This window comes from Mixophyes fleayi, chromosome 8 (genome assembly GCF_038048845.1).
Source record: "Mixophyes fleayi isolate aMixFle1 chromosome 8, aMixFle1.hap1, whole genome shotgun sequence".
Classification (NCBI taxonomy): Eukaryota; Metazoa; Chordata; class Amphibia; order Anura; family Limnodynastidae; genus Mixophyes; species Mixophyes fleayi.
The window spans coordinates 47,740,350-47,755,023 of NC_134409.1; the positions used below are offsets into that span (position 1 = coordinate 47,740,350).

The 14,674-nt window shown below is 39.7% G+C and overlaps 1 protein-coding gene across 4 annotated transcripts in view; it reads left to right on the forward strand.

Moving 5' to 3' along the window:
• The window catches only part of AGL (amylo-alpha-1,6-glucosidase and 4-alpha-glucanotransferase), a 96,161-nt gene that overhangs the window by 75,734 nt on the left and 5,753 nt on the right, over window positions 1–14,674 (forward strand). For all 4 annotated transcript variants that reach the window (XM_075182523.1, XM_075182521.1, XM_075182522.1 and 1 more), the window contains 8 exons: window positions 1,654–1,784; window positions 2,551–2,687; window positions 2,865–2,998; window positions 4,754–4,929; window positions 7,466–7,568; window positions 8,500–8,725; window positions 10,040–10,151; window positions 10,240–10,375. In XM_075182523.1, the coding sequence (XP_075038624.1) occupies window positions 1,654–1,784; window positions 2,551–2,687; window positions 2,865–2,998; window positions 4,754–4,929; window positions 7,466–7,568; window positions 8,500–8,725; window positions 10,040–10,151; window positions 10,240–10,375 (1,155 nt within the window). The remainder of the gene's footprint in view (window positions 1–1,653; window positions 1,785–2,550; window positions 2,688–2,864; window positions 2,999–4,753; window positions 4,930–7,465; window positions 7,569–8,499; window positions 8,726–10,039; window positions 10,152–10,239; window positions 10,376–14,674) is intronic.

Sequence of the window (14,674 nt, forward strand, 5' to 3'; positions counted from 1 at the left end):
GGCCTTGTTCAAGCTAGAAACACATGCAGGCTGATGGGAATAATTAAGACATTATTTTTAAAGAGCTTTGTGATATGTTGGTACTGAATGAATAAAGGTTAATAATACCATAAACTGAACTTCACTTTAATGGTGTGGTGTAAAAATAAGATTGTGCAGTGAAGGAAATTGCTACATTGTGGTCTTACACCGATGTTATACTCCTTTTGCAGCATTGCCCTTAAACTGTCTCTGGCTGACCTCAACCAAGTATTGTATCGATGTGAGAGAGAAAGATATTGTCCTGCACAAAGCTGGAATATACCTCAAGTATCTAGAAATCATAGTCTACATAAATGAGGGGGTGCTCCTTACCATAATAGAACATGAAAAGAGATTGAGAAAAGAAAGGATTATAAGAGCACTCCTATCCACATAGCAAAAGTAACTCAATAATTACTATTTAATAGTTGCGGGCAAAAGGCCTTTATTAATAATTGCAACATATCCATCCAGATGATGGTATATAACCCCATAGGTAAAAAAAGTGAAATATTAAAAGAAAGATGTAGATAATAGTGTAAAAGAAAATGGAAAAAGTGTATTAAAAAACTAGGATAGTGGAGCCAGGTATTATAATAATACAGTAGGACAGCTAAATGCCAATATAATTGTCACCTTAGAAAGCCACAAATGATAAATATATTATGGGCAGGTGAAAATAAGTAATATTGGTATATGTGATATCAGGTTAAATCACATGGTTAGGAGCATATATAGCACATATAAATTGGTGGGGATAAATATTATAGATCAAATCGCTGTCATTAGGTCAATTATTAATGTAATAATATTAATTGGTCAAAATAACTAAGAGCAGCATAGTTAGAATAAGATAATATCCCAGACAGTTATGTGCCAAAATATTGCTCAAGATGTCCATAGCTGATTTAAATATAGGCGCACCCAATGACTGTGGTAGGTGCCATATATTCCTTGATTAGATATATACAAAGCGTTATTGCTAATAATATCCTAAAGTATTAACCATATGGTCAGCCATATATATTAGTAAAAGTTAGTACAAAAGCATAGGAAAATAGAGTAATGTCCCAGATCAGTGTATATCATGATGCTTACACTAAATGTCCATAACTAGTGTAGGACAAGATAGAGTAGTCATATATGATAGCTTAGACATAAATACACCTAACTGCTATAGCGATTAATAGTGAATCCCTAACTGAATGTATATAAAGCACTGTTGCTCAGGAACTTCACAAGCACTGGCCGTTTGGTCAGTGATATAACAGCGCTCACGGCGATCATATATAGTGCCTAAATATAAGCGCACAAACTAGATATAGCAGTATTTATTGATTCCCTAGCTGAAAATATCAAGCACAGTTACTCAAGGACTTGTAAGGTACTAACCACTTGATAAGTGGTATGAGAGCGCTCGCAGCACCACCGCTCGCTGGCTCCACTTCCGGGTATGACGTCAGTGTTGACGTCAATTACCCATCACCCCAACATATGTTGGTACTGAATGAATAAAGGTTAATAATAACATAAACTGAACTTCACTTTAATGGTGTGGTGTAAAAATAAGATTGTGCAGTGAAGGAAATTGCTACATTGTGGTCTTACACCGATGTTATCCTCCTCTTGCAGCATTGCCCTTAAACTGTCTCTGGCTGACCTCAACCAAGTATTGTATCGATGTGATGCAGAAGAACAGGAAGATGGGGGTGGTTGTTACAACATCCCAAACTGGACCCCTTTGAAGTACGCTGGTCTGCAGGGTAAGTTTGTTACAACATTGTGTGTGCAATGATTGTTACAGAGCGGTAAAACTGTAAGACAACTGTATGTATCTCTTGCAGTAAAACATACTGTTGGCAAACTTTTTTTATTGTGACAATACAAATTCAAGATGGATTGATTATCTTCTTTTTATTGATTTGGAATCATTGTTAGTAGCTAGGCCTCACTTTATAATATGTCTTGCTCAATTCACTCTGGTAGCCTGGCTCATGTGCTGCCTAGACTATAGGTGACGCTGTCAGCTAATTAGCTGTATACTAAATACCTATTTGTGCAGCAATAAGCAATTGAAATGGTGTGAAGGAACTGTAGCTCCAACAATAAAGCTTTAAAACGTATTGTGCAAAATTTTGCCTGCACAAAATGATTGAAAACTATATAATTCTAAGTTTTAAAAGATAATTCCACCCAAAACTTCCACAATGTCTGCTGCACTCGCCAAACCTCTGCCAATAGCATAATACAGTGTATAAGATGTATAAGGTGAATAATTCTTGTAAAGAACATGCAGGAGGGACAAAGAAACACAGGTGGACGAGGAAGGAGAAGACAAGAGGAAGGCGAGCTTAGTAAAAGTAAAGGATTCAAGTATTAAATGTGTATGCCATCCTTTATTGTACAGTTATACGCAATCTTCTCTTACTCTTGGACTTTCATAGTTTTTTATAGCTTCAAGTTTTATACAGTCTTTTTTTCTTCACTTGCTTATAATCTGATATTGTCAACCGTTTCTTTCCTTACCAGGGTTGTTGTCTGTCATGGTTGACATCAGGCCTAAGAATGATCTGGGACATCCATTCTGTGATAATCTGAGGTCAGGAGATTGGATGATCGATTATGTCAGTAACCGCCTCATTGCTCGTGGAGGGGCATGTGCCGATGTGAGTGGGGGATCAAGTGTATCGCTAGTAATCTAAATAGATGGTGCATTTACATTCTTGTACTGGAGGGCTCTGTAAATATGCAGGAGAAATATGTCTGTTTAATGTAGAATTGTGTATATTATGTTACCTATATTACCGCTTTTAGTGCTAATGATGAATTTCACTGTTTTTAAGGTGGGTAAATGGTTTGCAGCAATGTTCTCCTACTTGAAGCAAATTCCACGCTATCTTATCCCATGTTATTTTGATGCCATATTGGTTGGAGCATACACCACCCTCTTAGATGCTGCATGGAATCAGATGTCCAGGTATGAGACATACAAAAGAAGCTGAAGGTTTGGTGCCTCATCCCCTTCATTTGTACTTAAAGTCCCAGTTTTAAGTTATAGTAATTATAATATTGATTTGTGACTAGTGACCGATGAATGTATCCTAAGGTTTTGTCTTTGTGTATAGTCACTTAAAGGAAAATTTTAGTTGGGTCTACATACCAGGCCGGAGTTTCCGTTTAGACCAGTGAAACCATATCATGTTCCAAGCTCCACAAACACCTAAACTAAAAGCGGAGTACATAAATTTAGTGGCACAGTTCCTTTTATGGACAATTTCCAGGAGGACTGCTACTACATAAAGGCTTCCCGGTCTTGTCAGCGCCCATATGATAATAGAGACCCTTGTACACATAGCACATGGACACTCCTATTATTGAGACTGCCATTGCAGTAAGATAGGATATCCAAGAGGCTCTAGGCCTCTCCGTTTGTAAGGAGTTGAACATATCATATATTGGGTCTATCTTACAGAACTGAATATTTCATTATAGACAGGCTATGTGTTATGATATACTATATCCACATTTTTATACAGTTTTGTAAAATTAAACAAATTTAAAATTCAGTGTGAATTTTGTGATGGCTGTTTTTTGTTTTTACTGATATGTCTTCTTTCAAATACCCTGTACACTCTAAAAGTGTAAGATCAGATAATTGTGCCATCCATTACAGAACAAGTGAAATGGTATTATATAGTGGTCCCTACACACATAATAAACAGAGACACATCTAAGTGTTAAATAGTAAAGCCAGTCTTTTTACATTAATATATAGCAAAAGTTGTTTGTTACTGAGCTATATAATATAGATGAAATAACTGGACTGTTTATACATAATGAAATATGTCTACCAGACTTTCTGTTACTCCTTCGCAGCAGGATGTCACGTTAGTAGGATTTACTAACTAAATAAGCATAGTTAAAGAAAAAAATAAGTTCTTTGATATAGGTGCACTATCAACTCCACATAAATATATACTTGGGTCCAAGAAGTATAAAATAAAACTTAACTTTTATTTGTATGTATAAAATTTAGCGAAATATGAAATAAATAAAATGAGTGAACAAACAATGGTGAGATAAAAAGTGCACCTCTCTTATACTTTTTATATGGAGAACTATTGCTTATTAACATTCATTGTCATATGCCCCTGCTGTGCCAGATACCAAAACACCTATTATAGGTAAATGGTTCAGTATATTCCTCTTATGTACTTCTATATAATATTCTTTTCAGTTTGAGAATATATACGAGGAAATATGAGGTTTTCCAGGTTGTCAATTGTAGCACTAAACGATGCTACAATCCATGGCAGGCTATAGAAGGTGATTTGCTATCTACCTAACTGCTTAAGTCTGCTTAATCAGTGGCAAGATTGCCACTGATTAAGCAGACTTAGCAAAACACGCGTTGACGTCTTCGCTGTCTGCTCCCGATCCTTCTTAATTCTGAAGCTGCTTATAAATCTATGCTCCATTAAAACCACAGTCAGTCTGGAGCCGTAGTTAGAAAATAGAGACCGTCATTACATTTTTCCTTACGGGTACATGATATGAAGCATTGTTGATGCTATTTGGTTCTGTATGCATCTGATTTATTTCTTCCAAAAGCATTTAACCCAACTAGGTTCACTGGGAAGCTGTAGTTGTATGTCTGCGGGTACATTAGTAACTTAGTGAAATATGTCTCTTGATTCATCACATAGATGATTGATCAATCTCTTTTGTATAGTTTTATACAGAATGGATCCACCTTGGTGAAACATTTGGCTCTCGGATCAGTGCAGATGAGTGGAGTTGGAAGATTTCCTGCCTTGCCAGTTCTGTCACCCTCTCTGCCAGATGTGCCCTACCGTATCAACAACATTACACAGGAGAAGGAGCAGTGCTGTCCTTCACTATCCGCTGGTAAATTTTAATATACTGTATGTACAGGTAGGCTGGGAAAGCCAGGCTGTCACAGATGAGAGGTATAGAGGGGTGCAGACATGTGATAAGGAGGGGTGCAGAAGCCAAATGTGAGATTTCAGTTTGTATGATATGAAGTGGCTCATTAGGAAGGCTGATTGCACGCAGTGTTCAAGGTATGTTTTAAGGAACAGAATTACAGCACACGTGCATTTGTGTGAAGCAGTTATGTTTGTCTGAATTTTCTCTCTCTGTACATTTGAGACTGATCACGCAGTGTCTTTGCAAGCGAAGATGGAGACCGCAATAAGCTATACTGTAAGAGATTCTGAGTTGTTAATGGGGGAACTCTACAAGTTTGCATAGATAAAAAAAAGGTACTAATAGCAGCACATGTATTCAGTCGTATGCAAAAGCTGACCTCTGGTAAATTGCAAGTTTCTTTGGATCTCTAAGTAAAAAAAAAAAGTTAACTCATCCTCTGCAGAATACAAACTAAAACATGACACATTTCCGCACGCTTTAATGCACAATTACTATTAATATACTGATTGTAATAGATTGAATAATTAAAATGGTGGATGTGGCATATGCAAACATTTGGGAACCCTCTCGCTTCTTTGGCAGAAACTATAAATCATAAACATGTCTTGTTGTAAGAGTCAGTTGGACATGCTTTAGGAATTGTTTCCCACTGTTTTCCTTGCAGAACTCTTCTAGTTTACAAATCTTGCATGTGCTGCATACTTGAGATCTCCCTACAGATTTTTAATAATATTCTGTAAGTTCTATAAAATATAAGTCTGGGTTACAAAACATTAATGTTTATTTTTATGTAAGTACTTCATGGTTGGTTTTTTAGGTATGTTTTGGATCATTGTTTTGCTGAAATATTCAACTTTTTTTTCACCATCAATTTCTTCACAAACTCTGGGACGTTTGGCTTCAAGTAAATATCAATACATTGTGGAAGCATTCATCCTTTTACTTGGACATTTTTGTTTCACCACTCCACAGCACTGTGTCCCACAAAATTGCTTGATTAAACTAAGAATCGTTTTGCTACTTCAGATGTTTACATTTGTGATGAGGTTGCAGGAAATATTTTCCTCTGACAAGTCTTCCATGTGTATAATGCAGCCATAAGTAGGCTGCAGTATACAGAGAGAGAGGACACCTATGCTTTAGGTATTAACTGGGCAGCACGGTGGCTTAATGGTTTGCACTTCTGCCTCACAGCGCTGGGGTCATGAGTTCAATTCCCAACCATGGCCTTATCTGTGTGGAGTTTGCATGTTCTCCTCGTGTTTGCGTGGGTTTCCTCCGGGTGCTCCGGTTTCCTCCCACACTCCAAAAAACATACTGGTAGGTTAATTGGCTGCTATCAAAAAATTACTCTAGTCTCTCTCTCTCTGTCTGTGTATGTTAAGAAATTTAGCTCTAATGGGGCAGGGACTGATGTCAATGAGATCTCTGTACAGCGTTGCAGAATCAGTGGCGTTAAATAAATAAATAAATGATGATGATTATGTAGAATATTGAGAAGCTCCAGGCAGGTATGACTGCTCACATGCCCCTCTTCTGGAAGTCCACCAGAAATAGGTCATTTTTAAGTTTGTACGCTGCAGATACTATGTTACCTTTTTTTTCAGTTACAGATTCAGTGAAACGTAAAAAAAAAATGTTACAGGACCTGACATTATTTCTGAAAAGACTTTGAACCTTTCAGTGTCTACAATAGCTAAGAGCAGAGGACAGAGGATAGTAGCTTGAAGTGACTCATGTCTTGTGATCTTTTACCTATGCATAAGTGAATGTTACAAGATGCCGTTTCACATTAGATAATTCAGTGGTTTTGTTTCAATGAATCTTTAGGTAAACCCAGGGGCCTAATTATCAAGCCCTAGACCGTGTGGAAACGACTTTTTCCGCATGGTTTAGGCATTTATAGTATAATAACCATTTAAGAAAAGACTAAGGCAGCAGATATTGGAGATATCTCCTGTATTAGGCAATGTACAGCAGTCCTCATAATACTCAATGGTGTGGGCAAATTTATCAAGCTCAATAAGCTTAGCTTTTCGGAGCTTGACCCCATTGGCCATTCAGTCCTATGGGGAGTGCATTGCAGTGTTAGGGATCTTCTGATCCCTCTCCGGCAGCCTTCCTGCTCTTCCCTGCATTACTTATAGAAATGACCAGTAAAGACTCCCAGAGCTTTCAGTCAAACAGAATCGTCACTGGGACAGCCTCCTACTGGAAGCGCTGTCCCGACATGACTTCAATAGTAAATCGCTGTGATGACGGATGATACTTAACGGGGGAGAACTGCGATTAATGGTAAATAGGCCCCCCTAGACTGCTCGCCACTAGTTCATTTGCACCTCTATTTTAATCATACTCTATGTTACTGTTCTCACTTTTGTATTTGCTGATATCAGTAATGTTAGTTGCTGTGGTATTCAGGATTTGCAGTTTCCAGTAAGTGTTCTTTTTTTTTATACTATCAACGTTTTATTCTTGATTGCTTTCCTAGGTCTTCCCCACTTCTCCGCTGGGATTTTCCGCTGCTGGGGGAGGGACACTTTCATAGCCTTGAGGGGCTTGCTGCTCATTACTGGACGGAACATTGAGGCTAGGTAGGTAAAGAACATTTTTTCAGGGTTTAGCTCTACAAAATAGCCGAATCTGACCGTTTCATTAATCTCTAAAGAAATTTAACATGATCTTAAATGTAGATATTACAGGTTAGGATGCATTAAACTGGGACATAAATCGTAGACAAAATAAATGCAGACATGAAAGCAAAGGGTAGGAAGGCCCTGCTCATAAGAGAGCTTGTAATGTAATTGTAACAGGACACACACCGAGTGTGGCTCAGAGTGGAGATTGGGACAGTTGTAAGGGTGTACTAGTGAGTAATATAGGTGAGAGTAGGGTAAGCTAAGTGTATAGGTTATTTAGGATAGGTTCCTTCTTCCCACAGTTAAACACTTGGAGCTACTGTGTACCTACTGATGAGCTGATGGGCTACAGGTCATTCTTTCCATACCCAAAATTGGGAACACATGGTAGAGCTCTAACCCTAGTCAAACTCATCTTGAAATTCTAACATAGATCTTTCATATATCCTATCATCACTTTAAGGACACATGTTTAATGCACTGTGTTCTTGTGATATTTTTTGTAGTTTTTATTAGCTAATGTTTTCATCTGTTAAAAGATTTAATATTTTGTAAAATGTTGCTAATATTGTTTTAGCATTATAAAGCCTTTTATGGTAGTTGTAGGCTTTGACACAATCTCTTGTATATTAATAAGGAAATCACAGGCTTGCAGCTAACTCTTGAATTCTGTAGCCTAGTTGATAAAACAATTTATCAGGGATACAAAAGATTTATCTACTCCCGGGAATCCATATACACATAGCAAACTAATGGTATCATTCACAGGATATTTCACAGTCCTCGTTCTCTTCTGATTTAATTAATAGTCATTAATAGTTCAGTGTTTTAGGTTTTGGTTTTGCTTGGATATCTTGGATGTTAATTCTAACCATTGTGTCTTCAGAAACATTATTCTAGCATTCGCCGGCACTCTGAGGCATGGGCTAATCCCCAACCTTCTTGGCCAGGGCACGTATGCCAGATATAACTGCCGCGACGCTGTGTGGTGGTGGCTACAGTGTATACAAGACTACTGCAACATTGTTCCTAATGGTATATCTATCCTGAAGTGTCCAGTCTCCAGGATGTTCCCCAAAGATGATTCTTCCCCAGCGGCCCCTGGAGAAGCAGTACGTTTTTCTTTTGATTTCTCTCAAAATATTCTGAAAATGTATTAAAATGGAGACAAACTCCTTGTAAGAGCGATCTATCCATACCTCTGAAAGAGGTATATGTGGAATATATATTGACTGATGACATTCCTCAGTGGATGTATGTTGAAAGTAAAGGGGGGAAAAAAACTAAATCTATGATAAAAAACTTTGTATGCTCTTATTAAGGGTCATTTATGGACTGCCAATACTGCTTTATGTGAACGACCCTTGGAGTCACCGATATACAAGAAATCAGTGCCTAGTTTTGTGGGTTAAAGGATGCTCCACAAAAATGTTTCTGTATATATTTACCAACCCCACACCAGTTTTTGCCCTTAATTAAATTGCCATTTTACATTCCGCTGGCAAATATGACAAAAAAAAAATCAGCGATTTGACAAGACTACAGGTTCATACATGTACCCCTAAATTTCTTTCCTGTATATCAGTAGAGACTCTCATACTCTCATGCACCTTATTGTACACAGATCCCGCTATCTAAGAGTCCTGCGAATCCATGTGCTTTCCCATAAAGCTAAACACATTTGTGTATACAAACAAACGTTTGCGATGCACTTTTGCAGTTTGTAAATTAACTTTAATGTCTCTTTTTGAAAAACTGTTATATGAAAGGGTAAACTAGATACACGAAAGGGAGGAGTAGCAAACATTGCATTGGTGTGCAGTCAGCAACTGTTTGATCTATGTGTCAACAGAGATGTTCAGAGGTCTTAGTGGGAGATAGAAAGGTTAGTTAAGCTTTCCACTTAACATAGCACTTCTGTATACAATATGTGAGGAGATATTACAGTCAATGTATTACGTACATTAAAGTTTATTCAAAGCCTGTAGTCGAGTTCTGTCACCCCCCACCTGGACGTCTCACTGGCCAAGTTTTAGATATAAACCCGGTCAATTAGCATGCTAAACACCCTGGTCAGCATGCTAATCACTGGAGGTATTCTATCTGGTGTATGGGGTGGTCAGGTTTGTGACAATTGTTTTTAGAGGCTATTCACAACTTGTACTTAACAAAAGAGCAATCTACCACAGGGGAGACAAATCCTCGTTAATCCTCTAGTTAGTCATGTCATTAATGATCTGAATCTTAATATACATACTTTTATGTCACCTTACATCCTTTTAAATGTTCGTGTCTCGCTACTTTTCTGCAGCATGTTCCCTTCTCCAACACTAGTGGTTACAAAAGGACATGCATGCTATCCATCCTCACACGTTTCCTATACATTAAAGTGGTTTGGATGAGAGTAACATCCTCTGTTTGAACAGGACCAGCCCCTCTATGATGTTATCCAGGAAGCTCTGCAGCGCCATGCTCAAGGTATCAATTTCAGAGAGAGGAATGCTGGGCCCCAAATAGACCGGAACATGAGAGATGAAGGCAAGTCCTGTATACAATACCATGTAACATTCTTGTATGCACCTCCATACCTTGTGTCCTCATTACTTACATTGGTATTGCTTTACAGGCTTTAACATCAATGCTGGGGTTGATCCAGTGACTGGTTTTGTTTTCGGAGGGAACAGGTTGAACTGTGGGACCTGGATGGATAAAATGGGGGAAAGTGAAAGAGCCCGAAATAGAGGAATTCCTGCAACACCAAGGTACCTGAAATTCTGGCCTATGTAGAGTATGTAATGAGAGTTGTAATACAGAGCATTGATTCCCACTCTTATAAGCAATTGTTGCACTAAAAACAGATAAGTATGTGCATTGCACTGTGTTACCCATAAGCAAACCTGCATATATAATTAATGCAGTTCGATTAACCTACTGCGTGTGTTTATCTATCTCCCTAGTACATAGGTCTGGTGCTGGCTGTGTGTACTCAGATCAGTAATCTGTTGTGCTACATGTGGATTTCCTTCTACACACACAGTCTCATTACACAACTTCCCTGAATGCCCTACTCAAAACTGCCCTCTACCATGGTACCACATACATACCACGATCAGCCTCAACATTAAAACCACTGACAAGTGAAGTGAATAAAATTGATTATCTTGTTATAATGGCACCAGTCAAGGGGTGATCTATATTAGGCAGCAAATGAAAAGTCAGTTTTTGAAGTTGATGTGTTAGAAGCAGGAAAAATGGGCAAGCGTAAGCGTGAGACTTTGACAAGCACCAAATTGTGATGGCTAGAGGACTGGGTCAGAGCATGTCCAAAACGCGGGTCTTGTGGGGTGTTCCCAGTATGCAGTGGTTAGTACCTACCAAAAGTGGTCCAAGGAAGGACAACCGGTGAACTGGCCACAGGGTTATGGGTGCAAAGGGCACATTGATGCGCGTGGGGAACTACTGTAGCACAAATTGCTGAAAAAGTTAATTCTGGCTATGATAGAAATGTGATCCCTATATCGTAGTAAGAGAAAAGAAAAGGAGGAAAAATAGTCCCATCGCACCAGTGGTTGAGAGCGACAACCCAATATTGTACTATTTAGCAGGTAAGATCCTGTAATTAATTACCATAAGTGGTGCAACCTATCACTAGGCTCATTTTCCTTTCTCGCCGTTCCTCTTCTGTCTCCCCCCTCTACCAATCCCTCCACTGGCTCCCCATCCCCTACAGAATCGTGTTCAAGCTCCTCACTCTTACTTTCAAGGCCCTCTCCAACTCCACTGCTCCCTACATCTCCAACCTTATCTCCATTCACGCTCCATCCCGCCCTCTTCGTTCGGCTAACGACCGCCGCCTCTCTTCCCCCCTGGTTACCTCCTCCCATGCTCACATCCAAGACTTCTCCCGCGCTGCCCCCCTCCACTGGAACCAGCTCCCCCGCTCCATCAGAACTTCCCCTAACTTGTCCAGCTTCAAACGGGCCTTAAAAACCCACCTCTTCCTTAAAGCCCTTCCGTCCCCCACTCATTGACCTCCTGCCAGTCTCCCCCTACCCCCCTCCCTCTCCTGTCCCCCTCCTACTTCCCTCCTTTTCACTCTCCTCTCCCCCCCCTCTCCGTCTCTGCCTCCGTTCTCCCCATTCCCTCCTACCATTGTGTCTCTGTCCGTCCTACTCTCCCCTTAGATTGTACGCTCCTCCGAGCAGGGCCTCCTCTCCTTCTGTTCTCCACCACCTTAACTCTGCTCTCCAGCTCCTTGTCTCCTCCGTGAGGTCCTCCGGCCCCTGTCTCTACCCCGCTGGGGGCGCTCACCCCTAATCTAGCTGTTCATTGAGCTTCTGAGTTACTGTGATTTCTGTTAACTGTACTGTGCTGTCTCACCCTGTATCGTGTTTCCGTCTGTCCCTGTACGGCGCTACGGATACCTAGTGGCGCCCTATAAATAAAAATTAATAATAATAATAATCACTAGGATATTAGGTGTAAAGAACAAAAAGAGAGAAGATTATAAGGTGCACTGAAACTCTTAATTTAAACCAATAAGGAATAGCATGGAACCTTTGTAAAATTTTACTTTTATTAGTAAATTTAAAACCAACGAGAGATATAAAGATATCCTCTATAAATACAAATGTGTGCATTAAAATCGACTGGATGCACCAATAGCCATATATTAAGTATAATCAGGGAAGTAATCTAGTATGACAAAAATATACTATAATACTCATATTATCGATAGTAATCCTCCTAAAAGTTCCACCAAAGAGAATAATCCTTAAACCACGTCTGGTGTAGTGACAGTGGGCTGATATGTCGAAATCAGCAAGTTTAAAATCCCTCATCTGCTATGTACGAGATAAACTTTAACTATAAGTATAGGGGAGGTATCTTGCTAACTACCTAAAGTTTGCTCCACTGACTCTGTATTTAATACAGCAGATTATAATTGTCAAAAAAACCCTTTAAAAATAAATAGACCGGCTGGAGCATCCAGCGAGGTGTCTCACATTTTCTTTTACATCATGTGGACAGCCGAGTGTGTGTGCATCGTTTACCTGAGGAAGAGATGGCACCAGGATGCACTGTGAAGCAGACAAGCTGGCGGAGGCAGTGTGATGCTCTGGACAATGTTTTGCTGGGAAACCCTGGGTCCTGGCATTCATGTGGATGTTACTTTGACATGTACCACCTACCTAAACATTGTTGCAGACCAAGTACATCCCTTCATGACAGCTGTATACCCTGATGGCAGTGGCCTCTTTCAGCAGGAAAATGCATCCTGCCACACTGCAAAAATTGTTCAGGAATGGTTTGAAGAACATGACAAAGTGGTTAAGATGTTGACTTGGCCTCCAAATTCACCACATCTCAATCTGATCGAACATTTGCAGAATATGCTGAAAAAACAAGTCAGAGCCATGGAGGCCCCACCTCGCAACTTACAGGACTAAAGGATTTGCTGTTAATGTCTTGGTGCCAGATACCAATGGACACCTTCAAAGCTCTTGTGAAGTCCATGCCTCGACAAGTCAAAGCTATTTTGGTGGCATGAGGGGGACATACACAATATTATGCAGGTGGTTTTAATATTCTGGCTGATCAGTGTATATACCCTATGTAACAATACAGTCAAACCTTTTTTATATTTACAAAAATAGATGGACATATACATTTCTATGGTTAAAATGTGTGTCTTCTGAATTTAATTACAATCCTGAAAACAGGTACACTGGTTTGCATTAGCTTTTATGTGCAGAAAAGTTTGGCTGATATTAGTTAAGCTGGGTACACACTACAGGGTTTTTGTCCAATAATCTGCTCAACTAGCCGACATACGACCGCTCGTTCGAAAGTCTGGTCAGTGTGTGTAGTGACACAATGATCGAAAGTCTGCCCAAATGGACGATTGTCGCCTCATTTGGTTGGTCGTACCATCCAATATTTTCGTTCCAATCTCCTTTCCGTTGTGTACTGTGTATAAATTTCCGACCGATCCACGACAATCCTTCGATATTTCCTCGACCTGGGGGGCGTGTGTATGTATATTTGTGATGCCTGCACCAGTCCCACGTGGTGCGGTATCCGCACATCACTGACTTGTGTTTTGTATACATGTGTATTGCACCTGTCTGGTTGCAGGCCATTACACTTGTGTAAAGCACGTGTGTTATTATCCTTTGCATCTATATTGGGAACCTATTTATGGGTCTCCGTCTCCATAGCTGCAACCCCCACTACCACCTTCTTCTCACCTGCCATCTTCCCACGTTCCAACAAGATCTATTCTTTCTCCTTATTTCTCTTTAGCTCCGTACCTGCAGTCTTCTTGCCACGACAAGCAGGAAAAGTGCAGTTGCTTTTTTCTTCTTTTACTGTATCCATTGTAGGTTAAAAAATAGCAATGAATGAAGAGACAAGTGTTGTCTTCTCTTTTTATCCGGTTTGGGGTGTTAACTACAGTGAAAGCTCTGCCCCTTTATGCTAATGTCTTTGGTATATCGTTACATGCCCTGCAAATGTTGCTTCAGTGTGTACGAAATTAAAATCATTGCTCATGACAGCATGGCTGTAAAAGTCGCTAACGGGACAGCCGCTCTTCCCTTTATCGTCTAAAACAAGGCTAGTGTGTATGCAGTCCATGGACAGAGTGTTCGCACCATCGATCGGATATAAAGTCGTTCGGCGTAAAACATTGGTGGAAAATTCTGTAGTGTGTACCCAGCTTTACAAAATGGGTCCTTGATCTGCACACAATACACTTCAGGGTATGGTCTTCCTCCCTTTTATGTCCCACACACATATGGTAATTTGTTTGTTTCTCACCAAAAAACTAGATTTTAGGCCAATTTGATACACATTTCCAATTTGGCTTTTGCTATCAAATGCATATTAGTCATCAACTGACCAGATCATTTTGGGGGCCATATCAAGTACAATTTCAGGTCATTTGGTAGAAAACATCCAAATTGGGAAACCAAGGGGCAGATTTAATTCACCACGGTGCCTGGCTGCACACATTGCTGCCTATTAGGGTAAGGAATTTCCGCTCACTCTTCTGCACA